Here is a 25,193-nt window from a genome sequence, read left to right on the forward strand (position 1 = left end):
ACGTTTCCTCCCCGGAGCCCAGGCCGGAGCAGCCGTCTCCCAGCCGCTTCCTCTCTTCCCGCCCCACTGCCTTCAGGACCACTACCTCCACACCGTGGACTACTGCCCCCTTGGGTCTCACCCTCCCGCCCGCCTCCCGCGCCGGCGGCCGCATTCCACGCCCCCTTCTCGCCCGCGCGCGCGCGTCGCCCTGCCGCCGCCGCCAGAGAGGGCGGAGCCTGAGCCGCGGCGCACAGTCAGCCACGGTCCCAGCCTGCCCCGCGCCGGCCAACGAGAGCAAAGCCAGTGACTCACCTCCGCCGCGCTAACTCCTCGCTAGCTCTCCCCTCACTCACGCTCACACCCGGCTCGAGATGGCGGCGGCAGCGGCAGCGGCGGGGGACTCTGATTCCTGGGGTGAGGAGAAGTTACGGGGGCAGGGACTGGGCCAGCGCTGGCCTCAAGCCGAAGCAGGCACTAACGCGGCTCGCTCTCTTCCGTAGACGCGGACACGTTCTCCGTGGAAGACCCGGTGCGGAAGGTGGGGGGCGGCGGCACCGCCGGCGGGGACCGCTGGGAAGGCGAGGACGAGGACGAGGACGTCAAGGTGGGTGCGGGCCGGGGCTCCGGGCAGCGCGGGAGCGGACTGGCGCTGTCGCGGGCGGGGATGCCCGCCAGTGGGCGGGCGGGGTGGACTCTGGGCCCAGAGGCGCCGCCCGGGCCTGCGGGCTATGAGTCCAGACGCGAGCGTGGGGCTCCCTGGTGCCCTTCTCTCTGCTGGCCGGCCATATGGGCCGGAGTCGAGCAGCGTGGCCCTTTGGACTTCCTTGGCGGGGACGGAGGCGGCCCCGGCCTCAGCCCTTCTCTAAGGGTCTGCGCCCAGGCCAGGATCCCACACGCCAACTGGCGACGGGAGGTGACAGCAGCGGCAGGGCCCGGCCCACGTGCAAACTTCGCGGTCTGGAGCCGCTCGCCAGAAGGATCTCGGAAGTTGGGGATTGAGCCCCATGGTTTTTCCCATATGGAAAGTCATGCAACCCACCTGCCTTTTTGAGCTCAGGCCTCCCAAGGGTCAGTAACTCATTTACGTTTCCGAAGGCTCATTTGTAGAGTTTGTTCGAGCAGTTAGATGAAATACTGTGGTTTAATTTCAGTGTTTTGTTTTTTTTTTTTTAAAACACAAGACAAATAGATGCAGTAAAGTGAAATAACTTTAGGCTTCCCTCCCCCACCCTGTGGTAAAAGGATGAACCGAATACTAAGATAGTCAGCGGCTAGTGGTCAGAAACCTAAGGTAGTCCACACAGCGACCTGGAAAACGGACAGTTCACAGAATGAGTTATTTGTCTACATACGAACGACACCTAAGGAAATATTGGTTGGAATAGACGAGGGGCCAGTATTTTTCTCCTTCGTCGTTTGTTTTTTGCAGACTCCTGGGGGCTCATCAAATGGCTTCAGATGACAGTTTGACTAGTGCGTTCATTGTTTTGTTTTTGTTTTAAGTAGCTAACAAACCTTTCAAGACCAGAATGTTAAGGTTCTTATTAACAGAACTCTCAAAATCTTTTTATATTTGTGCAGATAAAGTTTTGTATGAATAGAGAAAATGGTTTGTCTTGGTTTTGATTCGCTTAGTGGATGTTTTACTTTCCTAACTTCTACCCTTCAACACATATTGGGAACCCTATTAAGTCCTTCTGCTTGGGTTGAAAAAATTTAAGCTAGATAACACTGAACTTAATACTATTTTGGTTTGGATTTTACCTTTTTCTCCTGAGTCTGATGAGGTGGATGTCCAATTTATGGAACAGCTTGAGGTTCAGGAATAATATGAGCTTTGCACACATTGGAATTAATAAATGAGTAGTACTCTTGTGAAGATACTTAGATGCTCCATTTACATGTTGTAGAGACATGGGAATGGATTGTCTGTCAGTCTCATTGCAAGATATTAGTTACCTCCCTACATTGTAGTGGACTTTCTGTTTTGAGCCTTCAAATTTGTCCTTTCACTTTCTCCTTATCGGATGCAGCTGTTAGGACATCTGTTCTGAAAATTGGGAATAATTTAATGAGAAGAAAAGGTTAGAGAAATCAGAAAAGAAGTACCAGAAAATGAAGTCTGAATGGAGCAGTCTGAAGTGATACCATGAAGTAGTGTGCCTGAGGTTATTGGATCTAAAGGGTGTCAATCCTGATAAATATAATTCTGACCACTTGTAACTAAGATTTACAGGTTGTAAGAGACCATAACGGTCATTTTGTCCACTCACTCTTTCAGTGCAGGTTCTTTCTTTTATGCAAATATCTTGTTTCTTTTACATAAACATTGAAGTTGATCTTGAAGAAAAACTGAACTTGTCCATTTTATTTCCTAAGTTGAAATGTTGGTTTATTTCTTTTGAATTTCTTCAAGATTCCCAAGTTATGGTATTCAAGGAATAGTTTGATTCCTAGGCTTTGGAATCAGACGTGGATGTATATTACTGGCTTGTCATTTTCTGTATTTGTGGTCATAAACATGTTTTTTAATCTTTCCTTTTAGTTTCTCAATCTATATTTTTATTATAGGAGATAACTTCAGGGGGTTGTTTGCTTTATTTATTTATTTATTCATTCATTCATTCATTCATTCATTTATGGTGGGAAGGGAGAGAGAAAATATTAAGCAGGCTCCACGCCTAGTGTGGAGCCTTAAGGTGGGGCTTGATCTCATGAGCCTGACATGACCTGAGCCGAAATTGAGTCCTACACCAACTCAGCCACCCAGGCCCCCCTGTTTTGCACTTTTAAGTGATTTAATATGTCTTAGCGTTATGCAGAGTTGCCTAGCACTTGGGAGGCACTCAATAAATGTTAATACTCTCTTACTTCAAGATGTAGTCTTAATTTTTCTGGCTAAAGGAAAATATACTGGTTAGATCTAGTATCTGGGGTTTATTTTGTGCCACATTTTATGATTTCCTAACCTCCAGAGTAAGTTATCTCCACAGTGGCTATTTACTGTGAATTTTGGGTTTTGAATGGGATGATCTTGGTTATCAAGATAGCAAGTTTTTGCTTGCTCAGAGTTTACCAATCTAGAGTTGAATTTTGTCACTTTGGATGGTAGCAAGTAATACCAAATTTCTGAATTCTAATGTTTTAGTACTTAATCTTTTGGTAAGGATGCGAAAACAAGGCTTAGTTCTCATGAGATCAAATAATCATAACCTTTAAATAGTACAACATACAAATTGTTTAAAAGTCTTCAAAGGTAAGATATGCAGAAACAAGTTCTTCAGTTTATGTCATCATCTAGTGTTTAATCTTTAAGAATATAGATTTAATGTCATTTGTAATGTCCTGAGAAATGAAAACTGAGGTCTTTGTTACAGTAATTTGCTTCAGTAGTTTACTGTCTTTCAGTAGACATTACAACATTTTGCTGCCCTTGACTTTTCAAGTAGGTGTCTGGTAGTGGCAGAAATGGATTTAGGTGAAACCATAGAATTGTTAATATTCATGAGGAGAGAAGCCTATGCTTCTTCCCAGTTAAAAAGATGACAACTAGGGGCCCCTGGCTGGCTTAGTCGGCAGAACATGCGACTCTATCTCAGGGTTGTAAGTTCGAGCCCCATGTTGGGTGAGGGGTTACTTAAAGTCCTTTAAAAAAAAGATGAGAACTAGGAAGCATACTCTCCTGTCACATTTGTTATTTTACCTTTCTTACTGTCCTGATGTTATTCAGAGGTAGTGGGAGGAATTGTTCACTTAGCATGTATCACTGGACTCCTTCCCCATTGCTGAAGTGATGTGCAGGTTGTGTTGACTAAGAAGGCAGTGAGTACCTATCCTTTGCAAGCAGGGACAATACAACTTTAGTCTCCTAGCATTTCAGTATAGAACAGATTAAAAGCTGGATTTATTCAAGGTATGTAGAATTGTTTTGAGGAAACCTCTCCTGGCTGTGTTCAGATGTTTCTGGCATTTGCTCCTGTAATGTTTTTATAGAATTTTTAAGAAAGATCTGAGAATGAACTTAGTTGAAAACTGCTTGTCTCATCCTACCCATTCAACCATCTGTTAGGATCCTGTCCGGTTTAATAGTTTAATCTACCAGAGTAAGGACATTTTTCAAACATTGGAAATAGCACTTCTGAAGAAGGGGATCTCTACTTCAGAGGAATGGGAGATTATTGGGAAATACTCAGAAATTGGGCATTTTGCCAGGAAATGGGTATCTTGAAGTGTGTGTGTAACTTCTTATGAAAAATTCCAGATATAAAAAGAGGTAAAGAGAAGTTTAATAAACCGATGAGAAATCTTATTTTTTTCTGTATCTCCACTTACTGTTCTCCCCTCATCAGATTATTTTCAGGAAAATCTCAGTTATATCATTTCAGTTCCCTGATAGTTTTTATAAACTTAGTAAGTCTTTAGTTAGAAAGCATGTTTGTTACTGAAAAATATTTACCTAATGTGTTTGTCATGCTGGATGACTGAAAATAAATAAGCCATTTGTTTAGTATTCAGTATCTTGATCTTGCTTTAGCCAAGCATTTAAAGTAGAATTGATTAATGACAGTTCTAAATATGAGACCAGGTAGGCATTGAGATGGAATTCAACTGAGTGCTGAGCCATAATACATAGTAGGATGTTAAAAACTTAATGAATTGAATTAAATGAAGTAGAATTTATTGAGACAGGTACCTTGGCTTCCAGAAGCCAGGCTAGTCCTGAGATGATGGAAGAACATTTGGGCTTCTTTTAAAAACTGAACTTTGCTGGGAAGTCTAGTCTTGCCAGAAGCCTGTTACAGAGTTCTGAGGCCTCTCAGAGCAGGTCAGTACAGCTTACAGAACATCAGTAAAAGGCTCTTTTCCTGCAAAAGGTTATTCTTTAAACCAAACTACTTAAAGAAAAGTAAAGGAGTATATGTTAATTAATGGACTCTTGCTATGGGGCAGAAGAATTTTATCCTCCTTTGAAGCTACTTCTATTTGATGATCTATAAATATATCTTGCTTAAGTTGGAAAGCATTTTCAGCCCTAAATGTGTTCTCTTATTGCATGTGACATTCTGTAGTTGTACATTATAAAAATGGCAGATTAGCCAACTACTGGCTATATTATTAGAAATTTTAAAAAAGCAGGATTTAAAATTTTTGTTTTGTTTTCAGTTCTCAGTCATGTTCAATTGGGAAGCAGGTTTTAAACTTGAAAAGCAGCCATCTTTTTCAGAGAAATGGCTCAAATGATATTGGGTGTGTATTGTAGAAGAGTATAGATAAGCAAGTAGTTTATAAACTGCCTCTGTTTTAAGGAAGCTAGCCACTTTACAAGAGCAAGCTAGGTGTTCTTTTGAAGATAAATTGAATATTATAGTTAGCAGATGTATTACCTACCAAAAATAATTGGGTAAGGAATTTACTTGGTTATTGATAGGTATTCTCTGGAACCAAATAACCATTTAGAGCTTACTAAATTACAGATTTACTCGCTATTTAAGTGTGTTTTAGTTGTTTCTTTAAGAACCTTTTTTGAATTTTATTGGAAGTTATTGTCAGCATTTACAAAATCCTAGTGTTTATAGAAAAATTGGGCAGATTTTGACATTCTACTTTACATGTACTTAGGCACTTGAAAATTTTATAACTAACGAAACAAAAACTTTAAGTTCTTGGAGAAAACTACCTGACCTGCTTTTGGGATTACAACTATTTGGAAGGGTGACTAGTCTCTTTGTTAACATCACTATGCTCCCTTCTTTAGGGACTTGTCCCCAGTGTGGTAGAAACTTCAGGGCAGATTTGTTTTGAGCACTCTGGGGTGGGGGTGACAGGCAGGGCTTGCCTTTCATGGTTCTTTTATGAACGTGGGAGCAGGTTCCATAGCTGTTCCCAGGACTGGTTGATAGGAACCACTGCTTTTGCTTCTAAAATCCATTCTGTGGTGGAATTCTAGGTAGCCTCATTATGTCTGTACTGATGGGACAGTTTAACTTGAAGGTCTGGAATAAAGTTTATGCTTTGATGGGGAAACCAGGAACAGGGATTGAGGTGGTACAAAGAGTTGGTATAAATGAGATACTGAGGGAGCAGTGATATGGGTGGGGGTGATATTTTACTGGCAAAGGGAACTGAGAAATGCTCCTCTGATGTATCTGTTTCTCCATTTTGGATGTACTGGGATGGAGCTGCTCATTTTATTTTATTTTATTTTATTTTATTTTTTTAAAAGATTTTATTTATTTATTTGAGAGAGAAAGAGAGCATGAGAGGGGGGAGGGTCAGAGGGAGAAGCAGACTCCCTGCCGAGCAGGGAGCCCAACGCAGGACTCGATCCCGGGACTCCAGGATCATGACCTGAGCCGAAGGCAGTCGCTTAACCAACTGAGCCACCCAGGCGCCCGGAGCTGCTCATTTTAAACCTTTCTTCTCCCCTCTTGGCTTCCTCGTACCAGAGGCTGCTGGACTATTTTCTTAAATTTAGTAGAAAATCATCACAGGCAATTTGAGGTAGGAAATTGATAGAATTGTAGCTGGGCATAATACTGTGTGCCATACCCTTCTCTTTCATGAGCTTTCCTACAATTCCAGTGGAACTCATTCCGGAACTGATTGAAAGAACACATTTTGATGGGGAGAGACCTAATTCTCAGATAGTTATTGTATACTTCAGGGCTCAGGTAAGAAGTTATGTTTAGTATGACACTTTAAAGGAACTTTGGTCCATTTAGAACTGTTTCCTTCATTTTGGGGGGGGCTTTTTTTTGTTGTTGCTCATTATATTTCACTGAGATTTTGGGATAGCTATCTCAGGGCCTTAATATTCTTATCTATAAAATGGGGCTAACACCACCTGACTTGTAGAACTTTTGTGAGGGTTAACTGTGTTATTACATGTTAGGCCCTTTGCTCAGTGCCTGGTGCAAAGTAAGCACTTGGTAAATGCTTTATCATCATCATCATATCATCACTATTATTAATAGAGAGTGGTGAATATGTATCCCTTTGAAGTAAGCAAATGGTCTTCCTGTCAGAAGCACCGCCTAAGCAGAATATCACTCACAGACCCAGCTTTCTATGTTCTTTGAAGATTAAAACAACAACAAAAAACTCCTGGTGGTTAATTTTTATTTTTAGCTATAGGGTTCCTTTTGTACTATGGTGTATTGACAACAAGCACTTAAGCAAACCAGTGAGATTATTCAAACATTTGCTCTCTAATTTCTAACTCTCGTATCTTAGATGTCCAAACAGTGACTAGTAGGTTTGCTTTCAGTCTGTTAACCTTGAACTGTGAGTTAAATGGCCATAGTAAGGTGATTATAAAAATACTTTCCTTTTTTTTTTTTTTTTGAGATTTTATTTATTTATTTGTCAGAAAGAGAGAGAACACAAGCAGGGAGAGTGGCAGGCAGAGGGAGAAGCAGGCTCCCCGCTGAGCAAGGAGCCTGATGTGGGACTCCGTCCCAGGACCCTGGGATCATGACCTGAGCCAAAGGCAGACACTTAAGGAGCCACCCAGGAGTCCCAAAATATTTTACTTTCATACAAATTTCTTTCTACTCTGCTTGCAGACCATATGGCAGCCTTAATCGGGATTTTTTAGTTCTTTGGTGGACTTAGAGATTTTTATTAAAATCAAGGCTTGGTTAGTTTAAATACCTAGACTGATTCAGATTATGACATGTCTTATTATAAAGCAAAAGCTTGGTGTCATGGCACATTAGTCATCTTTTACATCTTCCAGTTGCATCAGGGCCTCCTGCTTTGCATCTGCAATCCTGTGGTTCAGCTTCAAATGGCATATCATAGTGTGCCTGGTAGTTGCTGAGACAATGGCCAGGCTACCTATAGATTAAAGCCCTATCTAAATACAAGGCTGTGTCTGTCCCTATTAAACTCAAACATTCTAAATGTTTGGAGCCTTTGGAAAATTGTTTGATAATCAGTTTATATTTAGTGACAAGACAAGAGTATAGATCCACCTTAAAGGGCCCTACCCAAGTTAGGGAGTGGGTTCAAGAAGCTATTGATCAGCTCTTGACTACTCTTAAATACTGGGTTTAAATATTATATGGATTTAATTCATTAACAGGGTTGTGTTGAATGGAATGTTACTTGAAATAACTGAACCATTGCATTTGGGAAAGTAAGAAATACAGAGTCCTTTCAGTTTTTTATTTAAAAGAGCTGCAAATTACTTTAAGAGAAGTAGTTTTGGCTTGGTTATCTTGTATTTTGTTAACAGAGAAGCTTTTTTATAGAATTAGCCAAGTTGATAAAAAGTTAATATGGAAAAACAAACATGCAAGAATGGCCAGGAAAATACTAAAAAACCTGAAGGCCTGTAAGGGTGGGACTAGCCCTGGCCTATGTAAAAACATACTATAATTAAAGTAAGGAAAGCAGTATGGTATTGGTCCATGAAGAGAAAATAGATAGTGGGATGGGATAGAAAGCAGAAAAAGACTAATAAGTACCTGTGAAAATTTACTATATGGTAAATCACTGGACTCAGGTGGACTTTTTAATAACCGATGCTGTGACAACTGGGTAACCATTTGGAAAGAGATCATACTTCATACCATACAAGAGAAAAAACTCCACATGGACCCGAGATCTAAATGAAAAACAATGGAAGTATGTATGTTCTAGAAGAAGCTGACTTGAAATCCACAGGCAAGAAAAGAAAAGACTGATATATTTTACTGCATAAATATGGTGGGATCCATATACTTCATGGGGAAACACTAGAGGCATTTCCATAAGAGAAGAAAATAATTATCATTATCACTGCTACCATTCACAGTGTACTAGAGGTTTAGCCAGCAATTGGATAAATCAGTTGTGGAGGCGTAAGAATTGGTAAAGAAGTAGGGCACCTGGGTGGCCCAGTTGGTTGAGCATCAGACTGTTGTTTACAGGTCAGGTCATGATCTCCGGGTCATGGAATCTGGGGCTTCAGGCTCCGAGCTCAGCGGGGAGTCTGCTTGAGATTCTCTCTCTCTCCCTCTCCCCCTGCTCTCTCTCTCCAGATAAATAAATGTCTTTAAAAAAAAAAAGATTTGGTAAAAAAAAAAAAGTAAAGCCGTTCTCATTTGCAGATGATATGATAGTACACCTGGAAAACTCTAGAGAATCAATGAAAAGTGATAAATGGATTTTAAAAAAAAGTTAAAACATAAGGTAGCAGGATATAAAATTAACATATAAAAGCCAATTATATACACAAATAATAACCAGTTAGAGGACATAACAGGAAAAAAACCCTGTTTACAGTAGGAACGCAGAAATTCTTAGGTATGTACCTGAAGAGAAATTCACAAGACTTCTAAGAGAGAAACTTTATTTATTTATTATTTTTTTAAAAATTTTTTATTTTTTTAAAAGATTTTATTTATTTATTTGAGAGAGAGAGAGAGCATGAGAGGGGGGAGGATCAGAGGGAGAAGCAGACTCCCTGCTGAGTGGGGAGTCCGATGAGGGACTCGATCCCGGGACTCCAGGATCATGACCTGAGCCGAAAGCAGTTGCTTAACCAACTGAGCCACCCAGGCGCCCCTATTCATTTATTTATTTACAAAATATTTTATTTATTTGAGAGAGAGAGCATGGGTTGCGGGGGGGAGAAATAGGGAGCCTTGCTGACCCAGGGCTCGATCCTGGGATCATGACCCAAGCCAAAGGCAGACACTATGAGCCACCCAGGCGCCCCTAAGAGAGAAACTTTAAAACACTCCTTGAAAAATACAGAAATAAACTTGAACAAAGGAAAGACAGATGTTTCCTTGGCTAGGGTAGCTCAACATCATGATGTCTGTTCTCCCAATATTTATTTATAATTTTAATGCAATACCAAAAAAATTCTCATAAACCTGTTTCTGTGGAGTTAGAAAAGTTGATAATAAGGTGCACATGGAAAAGTGAACATGAGAATTATTAATAGAGGTCCTTTTCTTTAGGATAACTGGGATGATGATGATGATGAAAAAAAAGAGGAAGCAGAAGTAAAACCAGGTGAGCCACTGGGGTTCCTTCATTTTTGGTTTTCTATCTTGATGAGCATGTAGTGTTTGTGTTAAGACACATGATGGAATGCTCACAAAATTGAAAATTGAAATTGGTGTTTAGAAACCCAAACATCCTTCTATTCTCCCTTTATTGTTCTCTCCCATTTCTTCTCTCCCCTCAAATCATAATCCGATTGGATTACTGCCTGCCGCTCTCTGTTTGAGTGCTGCTGTTAGGAGAGGGTAGAGGGTGTGGCCTCATTTTAATGCTCTAAATCCTGCTGAAAGTGCTGGGGAAATATGAAGGGAGGTGTTTGAGTCTAGGGGTCAGATCAGAGAGTCCCAGAACTTTTCCATTCTTACTTGCCTGTAAGTCACCATATGAAACTAGCTGGGAGAAGTTGGTCTCTTGAATATACAAGTGTTACGTGTCTGTCTCATCCATAAACTGGTAAATATTCAGGGTAACTGATTAAAACATTTCTTTCAGAAGTCAAAGTTTCAGAAAAGAAAAAAATAACAGAGAAAATAAAAGAGAAAGAACGGCAACAGAAGAAAAGGCAAGAAGAAATTAAAAAGAGGGTAAGTACCATTCATTTCTTGCAATACAGAAGTCTCACATCAGTAGTGGTACAATGTCTTAACAGACAGCAATCTGAAGGGCTCAGTAAAGACTGTTCTTGGACGCTATCAGATAAGTGATTCCCCAAACTGAATTTGTGGTTTTTGCAAAAAGGTAACCCAGAAGTTTTATGTATTAGAATGCCTTTTAAGTTTCCACATTCGGCAACAGTTGTGATTGTGTAGTACCGCAGTCAGTGATTTTTGCCAGTGCCTGCAGTTCTTTCTAGTTGTGATTAGTCTTTATTTGCAGTGTACATATTGAGTGAGTGAAATATAAAAAATACCATTTCTCTGCCATGTACTATGTAGGTGTTTTTGTTCCTGATTATTTGGAGGAAGATCAGGAATACTCTATTTAAATTTCCTTAATGGAAAATATGTTTACATGATTAAAAAATCAAAACAATATTAAGAAGAACTCCCAACTCTTCATTTATTTATCCTGTTTTTCTCCTTCTATCCCTTAAGTGAGTATCAGTTTCTTACATCACTGAGGTATCTTTATGTATTTGGATACTCCTATATATTCTTATTTCTTGCTTTTCTTACGTTTTTTTATTTTTATAGTTTTCACCTTACTTTATTTACTGTATCATGTAATGTATTTAATCTTTTCATACCAGATCATAAAGAGCTTTTTAATTTTTTTCTTGGCTTTTCATTCAGAAAAATTTCAAACATAAAAACAGAGAAAGTGAATTATATATGTCACCTATATGTAACAGTTGCTAATATTTTGCCATATTTGCTTCATCTCTTTTGTTGTTGTTGTTAAAATACAATCAAGTACATAACAGACATTATGTATTTTATCTTTAAATACTTCAGTATGCATCTCTGAAAGAGCAAGGCTCTTTCTCACATGATTACATACCTAATAAACAGTAATGTTTTAACATCCTCTAGTATTCAGTTTTTATGCATTTTTCTGATTGTCCCAAAATGTCTTTCATGTATGGTTTGTTCAGACAAGGACCTTGCATTACGTTAGGTTGTTAGTATATCCTAAGTCTCTGGAGTGTCTTTCTCTCTTTAAAATGACATTGACTTATTGAAGAGAGGAGCCCAGTTGTCTTATAAAACATCCCACCTTCTTGATTTGTCTGATTGCTTATAGTCGCAATTTCCTGTAACTTGGCAGTTTGATTGGATTCAGATTAAACATTTTTAATTGGAGTCCTTCAGAGGTCATGCTGTGTGCTTCATACTGCATCACATCACACCAGGAGTCACATAATGTCTGTCCTATTATTAGTGATGCTAAAATTGATCACTCGGTTAAGGCAGTAACATCCTTCTATTACAAAATTACATATCCTTGCAAGTAATCCAGTCTGACATCAACGTCTCACCCATTTGTTTAGTATTAGTGATGATTGTTGCCTAGTTTTATTAGGGATTGCAGAATGGTGATTTTTCTCATCCTGTTATTTCTCTTCCATTTGTTATTGGCTGGCTTTTTTTTTTCCCCGAGAAGGAAAAAGTAAGAAAAAAGTAAGAAACTTTGCTGTTTGGTTACTTTGGATATGGTTTGTGCTGGAAGAGTAAAAGCTTAATTGTTTTCTTTTAATTACCAATTTTTCAGAGTAAGGAGGGTGTATAATAGTAACTTCAAATGGTGAAAAATGAGGGATTTTTGTGGGTTTCTTTTTGGGTAAATTTGTGGATTTAGAGTTTTTTATGAAATCATTGTGTTTTACTCAGATACAGTAATTATTTTTTTGATGCTCATATTGTCCCAGTTTTAGCCAGTAGGAAACCCTTTAAGTTGTTTAGTCTTCATCTTTTTGACAGAATCTTTGAAAACTTCCTTGCTTTCTGACAGTAAGAAGTGTTGGGTTCACCTGGTAAACTCTTCTTTAGGCCTGGAATCAGCTACTTCTTTATGGTTCTTTTTAGTTGGAAATGATATTTAGAGGCCAAATCTAGTTGCTAGTAGTACTTACTGTTACTGAGGTGGTCTTGCCTCCTTATACCCTTTTTTTGGGTGAAGCTAGGAAATAGATAAATGTACATGAGTATATGTGTGTATGTGTTGTGTGTGTAAGCATTAGTTCATATTGATGTTTTCTCTTATTCTTAAAATACTGGTTTCTAACAATGTTAATTTTTTTTTTTTAAAGATTTTATTTATTTATTTGAGAGAGAGAATGAGAGATAGCACGAGAGGGAAGAGGGTCAGAGGGAGAAGCAGACCCCCCGCTGAGCAGGGAGCCTGATGCGGGACTCGATCCCGGGACTCCAGGATCATGACCTGAGCTGAAGGCAGTCGCTTAACCAACTGAGCCACCCAGGCGCCCTGTTAATGTAATTTTTATTAGCTTTTCTACAATACCAGTAATACTAACAATGTAAAGCTACTGAATCAAGTTTAGGATTTCCTTGCAGTTCTTTTTGGGCTTAGAATATATCCTACTAAGGATGTAGAATTACATTCTGGGTTCTAAAGTCATTTTTATTATTTTCCCTGTGTATTTTGATATACGTTTTAGGGTCATTTGTTTCCATTTGTTTTCATTTTTAAGGTTTTCTTTCTTATTTAACTTTATTTTTTAAACATAAATTATGTTCAGAAGTCAAAACTATAGTGAAATGGTACACTCAGAAGAGTTTCAGACATCCATTCCTATTCTATCCTCTCCATCCTGTTCCCTGTCACCTCCTATAAGAAACCATTTTCATTAGTTTTTGGTTTAAACTGATAAGAACAGATTGCCTAGATGCACCATATTTTATTTCACCAGTCTTCTAGTGATGGGACAGCTAGATTTTTTTCTCCCAGTCCTTTTAAAACTTGATGAACAGTGCTTCCATGAATAACCATATGTGTGTGTCATTTCTAATGGGTGTAGTCACATTTGCAGGATAAATTCCCAAATGAGAGATTGCTGAGTCAAAGGGCAAATCATATTTGTGGTCTTGATAAATGTTCACAAATTGCCCTCTGTATGGGGTTGTACTAGTTTGCATTTGTCTACAGTGTATGAGAATGCCTGCTTCCCCCAGTCAGGAACATTTTAGATACTTTTTAATAACTTACATTTGTGTATCTAAGTATATCTACATGTGTGTTTCTATGATCAGAACAAGCAATAGAATCTTATAACTCAGTCTAAGAAGCCATCTTGATTAGATCTTTCTTGGTCTTTGAAGTTAAAATTTATACTTCCTTTTTTGTATCTTGGTATTAGTCTCCAACATAAAGAAACCTTAGTTTGTCTTAGGTCAAGTATTGAGTTAAGATATGTGCAGTTTTGATGCAGAAAATACTTAATGATGTCCAGATCTACTAAGACGGTTGAGTCAAGATATTTCCCTGAGAAATATTCTGAGAATTCTTTAACTTGGTATAATGACGTTTCTTATTTCATCTTCTTCATGAGAAACAAAATGCTGTGTATTACAGAGGTGGACTTCTGAATCAATCTGTAAACTGCACAGACGTGGATGACCACAGATGGCACAAGCTCCCTCTACTTTTCTTCCCACTTCAGTAAATACTGTCACAGATTTTCCCTCATAGTAAAATGCATTTGTTGTAGGAAATATCACAGTCTAAAGAAATGATATTCACTAAACCATTAACTGGCATCTCAGAGGAATAGGACTGGGAAATAAGTGACAACTTCTATTGTGTGTGTTTAAATTTGTTAATAAATGATAATGTGGTCCTTTTTTTAAAAGATTTTATTCATGTATTTGAGAGAGAGAACACGAGCAGGAGAGAGGGGCAGAGGGAGAAGGAGAAGCAGACTCCCCACTGACCGGGGAGCCCGACGCAGGACTCGATCCCACCTGAGCCGAAGGCAGACACTTAACCAGCTGAGCCACCCAGGCGCCCAATAATGTGTTACTTTTATAGTAGTAACAATATAAAAAGATAAATTCTTTTTATGATTCTTTGGGGAAAAAAAACAAACACTTTTTTATGTCTGCATAGTATAGTTGACCTTTGAACAATAGGAGGGTTAGGGGTGCTGACTCCCTACACAGTCGAAAATCCACATACAACTTTTGACTCCCCCAAAACTTAACTACTGATAGCTTACTGTTGACCAAAGTCTTACTGCTGACATAGTCAACACATAATTTTATAGTTGTATGTATTATATACTGTATTCTTCCAATAAAATAAACTAGAGGAGGGAAAATGTTATTACATCATAAAGAGGGGGTGCCTGGATGGGGCAGTCGGTTAAGTGTCGGACTGGACTCTTGGTTCCACCTCAGGGCATGATCTCAGGGTCATGAGATCGAGCCCCGTGTCGGGCTCCATGCTGGGCGCTGAGTGTACTTCAGATTCTATCTCCCTCTCCCTCTGCCCCTCGGGCTGCTTCTCTCTTTCAAGTCTTTAAAAAAATCATAAAGAGAAAATGCATTTACTATTACTATATTTATTTAAAAAAAAAAATCTGTGATTAAGTGGACCCATGCAGTTTAAGCCTTTGTAATTCAGGGGTCATTTGTATGGTCATATGGATGTGCTATACTTTATTAAACCATTCTGTTGTTGAACATTTGGGTTGTCTCTAAACATATTTGAAATTATAAGTAATGCTCCATTGGACATCCTTGTGGCTAAATGTTTGTGTGCATCTTTGGTTTCTTAAGATAACTAGAAGTGGAATTATTTGATTCCATATAAAGCATGTAAAAGTATTTTAAGACTTCATACATATTTCCAAGTTGCCCTAGAAAGTTGTTTCAAAATACGGTCTTTAGCAGCAGAATATGAGAGTGCAATCGTTCCCTTTTCTGTAGTCTAAATTCCATATTTTTTAAAAAGGCTGTTTTGGAAATAAAACCCAGTCTTCTGGGTTCTAATCTCAGTTCTCTCACATTGCTAGCCATGTTAACCTTCTGTTACCATGGGCATATTGTTTAACCTCTTTTTGCCTCAGATTTTTTTTCATGTAAAATCAGGATAAGAATATCTAAAGTGTTGGGGCGTCTGGGTGGCACAGGTGCTTAAGCATCTGACTCTTGGTTTCAGCTCAGGTTGTGATCTCAGGGTCGTGGGATTAAGCCCCACGTCAGGCTCTCTGCTCAGCATGGAGTCTGCTTGAGATTCTCTCTCCCTCTGCCGCCTCGTGCTTGTTCTCTCTCTCTCTCTCAAATAAATCTTAAAAAATATCTAAAGTGTTTAAAAGGATGCCTGAAATATAATAAACACTTTATAAGTGTTTGCTATTATTTATATGGGTTTATAAAAAAAGAATGCACACAATACAAAAATGTCCTGGTCCGTCCTAAGCCAGCTGTTTTAAAACTTCCTTTCTGTCTCATTTTAGTTAGAAGAACCTGAAGAACCTAAAGTGCTAACACCAGAAGAACAATTAGCAGATAAACTGCGGCTAAAGAAATTACAGGAAGAATCAGACCTTGAATTAGCAAAAGAAACTTTTGGTAAGGCGGGGGGGGGGGGTGCATGGTGATTGCAGTGAAGTATTGAAGTTCCAGGTGAATGCTGTGGAAATGTTACTAGTTATGAAAGTTTAGAAAACATCTCCTTTTTTGAAATAATATAATACTGGCTAACTTAGATATTAGAAAGTAGTTTTTAATATTTATATTTGAGATTTCATTGCTTAAGGTTGAGTGAGATACATGTTCAGATTTTTGAATAATTGTTTTGAGTATCAAGTAAAAGATTATTAAGTCATTGGACCCAAATAAAGTATACTGCTGCTTTAAATACATTTATCAGCTGGATGAAATGTGAGGCCTGTAGCTTTGAGGTTTAAATGTTGAACTGACTATAGGGCTGTGCCTTTGCTCAGGGTCATTTTCTTTCTGTGACCCTTCTTCGCCTTCACCATGCCCTGTCTTTGGAGGGCTTCCATTTCTGTGTGCTATCCCTGCAGCTGTGGGTGGTACATGAGATAAAAGACATGTTCAGGGTCCTGTGTGCAGGGGAGTTCAGAGTGTTCCGTGGGTAAAGGGTAAAGTAAGAAACATGGCCAAAGAAATAGATAAAAGCTCTCACTTTGTTTAATTAAGCTCATTGTTGTCATCACCTATTGAGTACTTTTCAGAGTAGAAGGTCATGTTGAAACAGTTAAATAACTTTGAAATTGAAACCTAGAGCTAAGAAGGATCTAGTTATCTTGAGTTTTACTCCCATCCTTCCTCTTTTTTAAAATGGATCGAGCAGGCTATAACGATCATTCTCCTTTCTGCGGGAGGTGTGATTTTCTCTCCACGAGTTGCCAGCAATCTGAGAGTAGTTGCTATGATGCTCTTGTGCACTGGTGTGTGCTTGGCATGTCTTAACTGCACTCATCTCATTACATGGGGCATGCAGCCATTATCCAGTGTCTTCATGGGATGGTAAAAGCCACCCATGTGTTTATTAAAGAGAAGAGTTTACATGGTACCTATAAATTCTAATGTGGGACCACAATTATAGATTAAAAGGCAAAAACATGCATTCATACAGGCATCATTTGGTTAATAGGATTTTAATGTTGTGTTTCTCATACTAAAATACTGAATCAGTGATAATTGTTAACAACTAATTCACTTTACTATTGAGGAGGATACAGAGTGTACTGTCTCTTAGCCTTGAATCCTTTTAGGCCAGATTTATTTTTCTCTTGGGATTTAACACATGGTTTACCCCTGCTTAGCCTCTGGAATCAGTTAGCTGGATACTTTCACAGGAACCATCTTTATTTATTTATTTTTTTGCTTTTTCCTTCTCTCTGCACTTCCCTGTGGGCTATTCTTAGACCTGTGCTTTAAGAGCATCCCTTTTGTGCTAGGGACTCCTTTGGTGGTCTGAAGACTGGGTTCCTTCTTAATCTAATGTTTTTAAATGCATAAAATACAAAGGATTTTACTTAGTTAAGGAAGCCTATTGAAATAGGTATCAAAATATTTAAATAATTTGATACAGTAATGTGCTTCTTTATTAATGCATTAAGTAAGATCTAGTGGCAGGTCTAATAAGTAATGTAATTTGAAAACATTATTTCAAGATAACTACAACTGTAATGTGATATGAAAATACCTGATCTTTTACTGGTAACAGGTTTTGCTAATATCACTGTGATTTGTTGCCTATAATTAAAATGAAAGGAAATGCTAAATTAAAGGTTAGTGAAAATAAAGCTGTAAATTTTTTTCTGATCCAAATTCACAGACCTTCTGAATGCTGTCCAAGGACTCCAGTGGACCTATGTTAAGAACCTGTGCTTTAGCATGAAATAACAGGGTTGTTCAGGTAGCTAGTTGGTTTATAAACTTGAAAAGAATCTGATATTTTTAGTGCTCCCTCTTCTCCCGCAGGTGTTAATAATACAGTTTATGGAATAGATGCTATGAACCCATCTTCGAGAGATGACTTCACAGAGTTTGGAAAGTTACTAAAAGATAAAATCACACAATATGAAAAATCACTATATTATGCCAGTTTTTTGGAAGCCTTAGTTCGAGATGTGTGTATTTCATGTAAGTAATTCAAATCTCTATCTTTGTGGGTGGATTTTAGGAAGGGCACATCATACTGAGGAGGATGGAAGTTGGCAGTTTTTTTGCATTCTATAATAAATGTAGGATTTGATTTTTAGAACTACGTTACCTTGGGAATATTCTGCAAATAGACGGTGAGTGTAAGTGGTATTTGTTTTTTGAGGCTGCCTTCTTAATGTTTTTAAAATGGCTTCCCAAAAGGGACATGTGGGCTTTGCTGACCGAGCAGTTAACAAAACACTAGTTTCTTCTTTTATCTAATTATATCTTAAAGGGACTAGGAAGTATCTTTTGGGGAAAATGATCCCTGAACATATGGAATTGTAGACCTGAGTGAGACCACAGCAAGTGTCTGTTCATTTTACAACAAGGAAGCCTGTGACTTGGTTTAAGTTGCTTAACAGAGCTGGTCCCTCTTCTCTGGGCCCGTGGGTGTGGTGCCAAGCCCTGAGAGGAGTCATACATTTCAGAGGCAGGGTGTATGGGAGTTAAAAACCAGGGGTGGAGTGGCACTAATGTGGAAGGGGACTGTTTCTGCTAGTATTTGCTGTTGTTAAGATTGAGAAAAAGGAATTCTACACAATGAACTTTAAATCGGGTGTTCCTTGAGAAATCTTTACTAAGCTGGAGGTTCTGAATTTGATTAGTGATATACCCATAGTTGGTATATTATTTGCACATACTTTTTTTTCCTATTTTTGAAGGTGCTCTCTAACCAAAACTGATATACTTTTTTTGGTGGCTTGTTAGTTCTCTAAGAATGGAAGGATGTGTTTTTCCGTAAACAGGCTTGTGTCTAATGGGACACTGAGGTTTCTGAGACACCTACTGTTTTCATTCTGGTTCCTGTGGTAGAAAGTGGGAGACCCAAGGGGTGGAGAGTTGTCATTCCACCTTCATTCAGCCACACCTTACTGCGCATTGAGGATGTGTTGTGGAAAGGCATGGTTATCTGCCCTGTGGTTTTTTTCCCCCACATTCACGTGTGTAGATTGAGTAAGGAAGTATGGCAGGGAGCTCTGTGAGCTCTGAAGACACTTCTCGTTTCTCTTTGGTTGAACAATGGTGCTTGGTTATTACAGGTCATTATAAAGAAATTTCAATAGTTCTGATTTGTGAGCCTAACCATAGACTGATTCTTTACCATCTTACGTTTAACAGGACAAATTCTTAAGTCTTTTCAAAGTTACTGAAGTTAATGATGGCCAAATTAGATGTGGTATTCCTTTTTTTTTTTCTTAGTGGAAATTGATGACTTGAAAAAGATTACCAATTCATTGACTGTGCTTTGCAGTGAAAAACAAAAGCAAGAAAAGGTAAGAGCAAGCGTGCGGGGGAAATGCATATTACATGCTGATGGGGGTGTAGGCATAATAGTCTAAAGTGTAGTAGGAGCCTGAACTAGAACTTTAAACTGGAACAGAGCAGGAGCGTGAGTGCCATTATGATCCTTTTGTTTACAGACTCATTCATAGCTTGCTTTTTGGAATTAATAGAAATTGCCCGGGGTTAGGGTCTGGGATCTCCCTTTGAGAACTAAAGCAATTTTTTGGTACCAGAGGCTTGGGTGTCTGAGGGTTTCTGTACCGGAAAAGGTACCCATAGTAGGTAGTCTCACGAATTAATTCTCTTTTATCTTTAGCAAAGCAAAGCCAAAAAGAAGAAGAAAGGTGTGGTCCCTGGAGGGGGATTAAAGGCTACCATGAAAGACGATCTGGCAGATTATGGTGGCTATGATGGAGGATATGTACAAGACTATGAAGACTTCATGTGACATTTTCTCTTCTCCTGGTGTCTTCTTTCTGTTGCCCACAATCCCTTCAACATGTAGCACAACTTCCTTTCCTTTCAGTTCTGCCAAATGCTACAATCAGAAGTGCAGTATCTTTTGTGCTGGTTATTTAACCCCTTGACACTTAGGTGCTAACGTGCGAATGAGGGAACTTGGATCTTGCTGCCAAGGGGTTAAAATTGGGAACCTCAGTTGCTACTAAATCATAGTTTAAAAAAAACAAACCTAATAATGTTGTCATTGTTGCTGTCTGATTCCATAGCAGCAGTCACTGAATTGGTAAAAAGGTTGCAACATGACAAAAATTGTGTAGTATTTACCAGCACCATTCAGTAATACAGCCTTAACCATACCTCCTTGAACTACTTCATAACTTGTCAAGAAAAGCAGTTTGCGGCAAGGGCATGTGGTGTGCGCCTAGTATTAAAATTGCTTTGTCTTAAAATTGAGCGTGAGGATATTAAAAAAAAAAAATACATTGTGAAGAAGACTGCTTATCTCAGAGTGAAGATACAACGGCTGAAAAGCACTAGCTTGATATTTAAAAATTAAATGACCAAAACCCTCCAACCTTGAAGCTGAAGAAGGTAAACCTCTCCATTATTGCATTGCATTACAACGTGTGGAATCTCTCGAATGCATAGACTGTCTAGTTTCTATTTATCAGACTGTTCTGCTGATGGAGTGCTTCAGATGGGGGAGGGAAGCTCTTTACCTGTTTTATTTCCCTGATTTAAGTGTCTGAGAAACAATTCTCCTTTGTTCTCCTAGGCTGCAGTGGAACAACTTTACCAGGGTTTTGGCATTTCCTTTCCTTTATAAAACATGCTCAGCAAACTGCACCAGTTGACTACAGTTTGGTAAACTGTTAACAATTATGACATCTGCAGTGTTTTATAAAGCAACTAATTTAATAAAATCACAATTGTGAGGACTTAAATTTTGTGTTAACTCCCAAGAGATATTTTTGGAGCGTATAGAGCCGAGCTCTTGGGGATAGAGTTCTCTGTATACTTATAAAGCTTAATAAATGCCTGATGAGCAGTTACAGCTTTGAGACAAAAATGATGTGCCAGGCCCTGCATAGTGTCACCCTAGAGCAACAAAGGGATAGGGCTGCCTTCCTCCTCTTATTTATTTGGGCAAATTGTTTGGTTGTTTAGATACTAAGGCCTAATTTTAAGTCACTAGAAGAGCTTATTTGAGATAATTGAGCTTGTTACTCAGGTTATGGCTGTAAGTAAGCATAGATTGGGTGATCATCTTTATTATATATTTTCTTTTAAGCAATTTAACCAAATTTGTGGTTGGAGTCTTTTTTGAAACCATCAGAGAATCAAAAGCAGGGACAGAACAAAAAATGTTTTAAATTTCTCTTAAATAGGAATTAGGAACCTCAATCAAAGCTCTGTTAGACTACTGAGTGTAAGACAGGACCATCTAAATGATTTGAGGAATTAATAGGAAGCAGTGACTACACAGCAATAATCAGAGCAAATAAAGATTGTTTTAAGGTAGACAAGGGCTAAGATTTCCTTGGCAGTAATAATGACATACAGTGAATTTAAAATCTATTTTATTATAGAGATCAGTTTCTAACAAATGGAAATGTATCATCTGTTCCTTAACTGTGTAAATAATATTAAATTCCTTTGAAACTGGAATCTGCAGGCACAGGTATTCTTTAATCAATATTGTATCTCTAAACAGAAGCCAGCCTTCAGGAAGATGGAGCTTTTGATCTTAATACCAATATCTATATAAAGTGGTATAGATGAACAAGCACTGTTAAATAATTTCCTTGTGAAAATTCTCTAATTCTTTACCCACTATTCACAAAGGACTGGTTATGGTCAGTCCCGGGGTTTTACAACTTGAAGACAAATATCCCCGACGCATTATTCTACTCTGATTGCAAACATCTGTCGGCAGCTCATCTCAGTACAAGACAGCAGGCACCCAGGTCACCTCGGCGATACCCACCCTCCTCTCATCTGAACCCACCTAACCTGCTAGCATGTCCTTCAGACAGCAGCCAGTCTGAGGGTCCTTCAGCAGCACATTTACAATGTCATAAAATTTGTGTTCATACGCGAGCGTGTAATACAGGTAGACGTCTTCACAGTATGTGAGTAGCTTCTTCAGGTTTTTCACAGCTGTGTCTGCCGGCTGCTGCCGTTTACATCTAGACAAACGGAAGAACCTTCGGGTTAAGCTACTGTGTTTGGAGTGAGGACTGCACTCTGACACAGCTCCTCACAAAGGAGAGGATCCTGGAGTTTGAGAAATTATCTAAGACTAGTCTTAGGGGATACCAGGTAAGATAAACACGGAAGTTATGTCATTAAAAATGTTACCTTCATGCTCGCCTTAGTTGGAATAAGGGCAGTACTCCCAAGGGGGCCCCTGAGGTTTAGGGTTGTCGGTACTTCAGGCAGGCTGAGTAGCTGTCCTCCCGTTTTAAATACAGAGCACTGGGAGGACACTGTTCTCATTCATCTGTCTGCCTAAATTTGTTAAACGATCTCTCGCTTCTGGGGATTCTTGACGTCTGCCATCTCAAGCGGAGGCAGCTACAGGCATGTTCTGTTTAGCCATAAAATTCTTACCCATACCTTATCAAAGCAGAGGCATTTTAATACTTACTTTGTGGAAATCTCTTCAAATATACTAGATCTTAATAACCTTTGCTGCTTAAATTCTTCCAGGTAATTAAAGTCTCCTTTAAGAATCACTTGTTGGTAGAGGATTTCTGCCCAATCAGGAACAAAGTCATAGGCCTCGGCCACAATAGAAGCCTTAAAAGGAATAGAGGGCAAGATTCCATTTAGCCCTATTTGATGTAAAAGTAAAGGCAAGCTGTTCTAGAAAACAACTTAATATTGTACATTCATAGTGAATGTGGGCATCAACTATGTTGAAGGGCTCTACGTATTAGGGTTGGGGAAAAGTCTGGTGTTAGTTTGACATCTCTCTGCCCTTAAACCCCAAACATCTTGCAGTGTTTTTAATCTTCACAATGCATTAATAAAAACTGCTGAGAAACAATATTTTTCCCACTAACTCAGCTGTGTAATGAACAGGGAAAGGGTTGATTCCCTGGTAACCACTTCTTCAAGGGCTCAGAGCCAGCCTCCCAGAAGCCCTGACTCCCTCTGCTAACCCAGGTGCACCATCCTAGAAACACCGGGGCTAGGAGATGCTCAGTCCTCCGGCAGGTCCGCCCATCCAGCCCCAGCTGTGTAAGGGGCAAGTCTGTGGCCTCGCAGCACGAGGAACGGAGACCGCACCGCCTCACCATTTTCCAGCCTCTGTCCAAACAATATGCTCACAGATACTGCCATGGAAGACAGTTTGGTTTCTCAGCTCAAGTTAAGCTTAGAATTCTCCTGGTTCTGTCACTAGCCTTGACACCTTAGGCAAGTCGCTCGACCACTGGGCCCCATGAGCGGGACAGCAGGAGAGAGGATGCTGGCTAGATTTCCTTCCTTGCTTACCTGGTAGAAGCGAGGTAGAGCGATGAGACAGTCCATCAGCTGGTGGCGGCCCAGGTTGATGAGCATCGTGTTCTGGCCCGTGTTCAGAAAGTGAATCTGCAGTGTTATCAACTTGGTGAGCTGGTGACAGTGCAGGGCCTGTCGCACACAGGAGTCCTGAGGGACAAGGGTAGAGGAGGCACAGGTAGAAAGACTGTTGCCACCTCCCCTGTGAACCTTCCGGCAACTGAACTCACCCCTTCTGCCCTGAGTTGGCCCCTTCACTTGGAAGAGCCCGGGGACAAAATCAGATCGCACTACAGACCCCAAGCCCTAAGGCCGGGCTGAAGTAGGGCTCTGCTGTTACCTTGGCGTAGCTTTCCGCCGCATCCAGCATCAGAGTCAGGGCTTTCAGCAGCAGCTGCTTCAAGTGGTGCCCGTCCTTGAGGCTGTCCTCTGTAGGAGAGAGAAGGAAACCTGATGGATGTGTGACTCCCGCGGCTGCTCCCATCCCGCTCAGTGATGGCAGGCTGGACCGGAAACAACCCCGCTCACACACGGAGGCAGGCACGTCTCAGGTAAAGGCCATCGGGCCCGAAGCGCACACACTCTGGTAGGCCTCCTCTAGTTCTCAGAAACGTCAAGGCAGGCTGGCCCGGCCTCAGCAGGCGCACTGCTTCCCGACAGATGACACCGCAGGCACACGGGACTGCAAACGGGGCAGGTGCCTTCCACAAGCCCTTCACACGCCCTTCCACATGCCGTCTGCTCAGCTGGGGCCCCACGGAGTGGCTGTTAGCAGCTGAAGTGGACAGTATTTAGTCTCCTGGGCTCGCCCTTTTTAGTCCTAAGAACCTTGGCTGGCTGGTGGCACTGGCCCGGGGGACGCTGCTGTGACCTGTGCTCACCCCAGGGCTGGGACTCGATCAATTTCAGTTGGATGCAGGCAGCTGCCTCGTGGTTCTCCCCGATCTCCCGACACATGCTGAAGCACAGAGCGATCATGTTGTGCTTCTCGCTGTCCCCGGGGCGGCAACGTTTGATGTAGTCCAGGAGGGCCGTCTTCAGGGTGCCGCTCTGCCCAGGAAAAAAGGGGGTACCGAGGTCAACCGGTGACTGCAAGGCAGGCGTGACTGGCTGAGTCCCTTGGTTCAGAAAGTTTCTTAGAAACTCCCCCCAAAAAGAAAACCAAAAATGAATACAGAAGTTGATGCTGCCCTGAGTATAAGAAAACAGGCACATCCTCTCTGCTGGTGTGAATGTGAATGGTAAAACCAGTCAGAAGGGAGAACCGAAAAGATGAGCACATGTGCCTTAATCTAGCAATTCCATGTCTAGGAATCGATCCCTTAAGAAATAAGCAGAAGACGGGCGCCTGGGTGGCTCAGTCGTTAAGCGTCTGCCTTCGGCTCAGGTCATGATCCCAGGGTCCTGGGATCGAGCCCAGCATCGGGCTCCCTGCTTGGATGGGAGTCTGCTTCTCCCTCTCCCCCTCCCCCTGCTTGTGTTCCCTCTCTCACTGCCCCTCTCTCTCTCTGTTGAAAAATAAATAAAATCTTTAAAAAAAAAAAAAAAAAAGAAAGAAGCAGAAGTGCTGAGATACACATAACAAAGATAAATTTTAATAGCAAACAATTAGAAATAATCCAGATGTCCAAAACAAGGGCTAAGAGCATACCATGTAGCCATTAAAACCAGTGTTGATTTGGAAGATATTCATGACATGCTTATTAAGTGGCTCTTTCATATCTACACAGCATGATGAAAGTTTTGCTAAAACTGTGTAAAAATGTATGTATCTAATGTTTGTGGGTGCCTGTACATAGAAAGGGCCTATACCAAATT

At 40.2% G+C, this 25,193-nt stretch overlaps 2 protein-coding genes across 3 annotated transcripts in view; one reads left to right on the plus strand and one right to left on the minus strand.

The window, feature by feature from the left end:
* Window positions 1-253: 253 nt before the first annotated feature.
* On the plus strand, window positions 254-21,536 carry EIF3J (eukaryotic translation initiation factor 3 subunit J). Its single transcript, XM_034994186.1, has 8 exons — window positions 254-396; window positions 483-586; window positions 9,936-9,990; window positions 10,474-10,565; window positions 15,899-16,013; window positions 17,898-18,059; window positions 19,323-19,396; window positions 19,723-21,536. The coding sequence occupies exons 1-8, from the start codon at window positions 354-356 to the stop codon at window positions 19,852-19,854; spliced, it is 777 nt and encodes a 258-aa protein (XP_034850077.1). The 5' UTR covers window positions 254-353; the 3' UTR covers window positions 19,855-21,536.
* Window positions 21,432-25,193, minus strand: part of SPG11 (SPG11 vesicle trafficking associated, spatacsin) — an 82,314-nt gene continuing 78,552 nt past the window's right edge. Inside the window, exons 36-40 of one of the 2 annotated variants that reach the window (XM_034994183.1) lie at window positions 24,257-24,425; window positions 23,716-23,804; window positions 23,370-23,525; window positions 22,519-22,670; window positions 21,432-22,057 (exon numbers count right to left, since the gene is read on the minus strand). In XM_034994183.1, coding sequence (XP_034850074.1) covers window positions 21,877-22,057; window positions 22,519-22,670; window positions 23,370-23,525; window positions 23,716-23,804; window positions 24,257-24,425 — 747 coding nt within the window. In that variant the 3' untranslated portion in view covers window positions 21,432-21,876. The remainder of the gene's footprint in view (window positions 22,058-22,518; window positions 22,671-23,369; window positions 23,526-23,715; window positions 23,805-24,256; window positions 24,426-25,193) is intronic. The other variant, XM_034994184.1, reaches the window with a different exon arrangement.

Source organism: Mirounga leonina, unplaced genomic scaffold (genome assembly GCF_011800145.1).
Source record: "Mirounga leonina isolate KUSES-001 unplaced genomic scaffold, KU_Mleo_1.0 Mir_91, whole genome shotgun sequence".
Taxonomy (NCBI): domain Eukaryota; kingdom Metazoa; phylum Chordata; class Mammalia; order Carnivora; family Phocidae; genus Mirounga; species Mirounga leonina.

Excerpts from the sequence above, each read along its gene's own strand:
- EIF3J (XM_034994186.1), top strand. The coding sequence starts at position 354 with ATGGCGGCGGCAGCGGCAGCGGCGGGGGACTCTGATTCCTGGG. Across the intron at positions 9,991-10,473 it reads GGAAGCAGAAGTAAAACCAG|AAGTCAAAGTTTCAGAAAAG; the intron begins GTGAGCCACTGG and ends CATTTCTTTCAG. Across the intron at positions 18,060-19,322 it reads TCGAGATGTGTGTATTTCAT|TGGAAATTGATGACTTGAAA; the intron begins GTAAGTAATTCA and ends TTTTTTTCTTAG.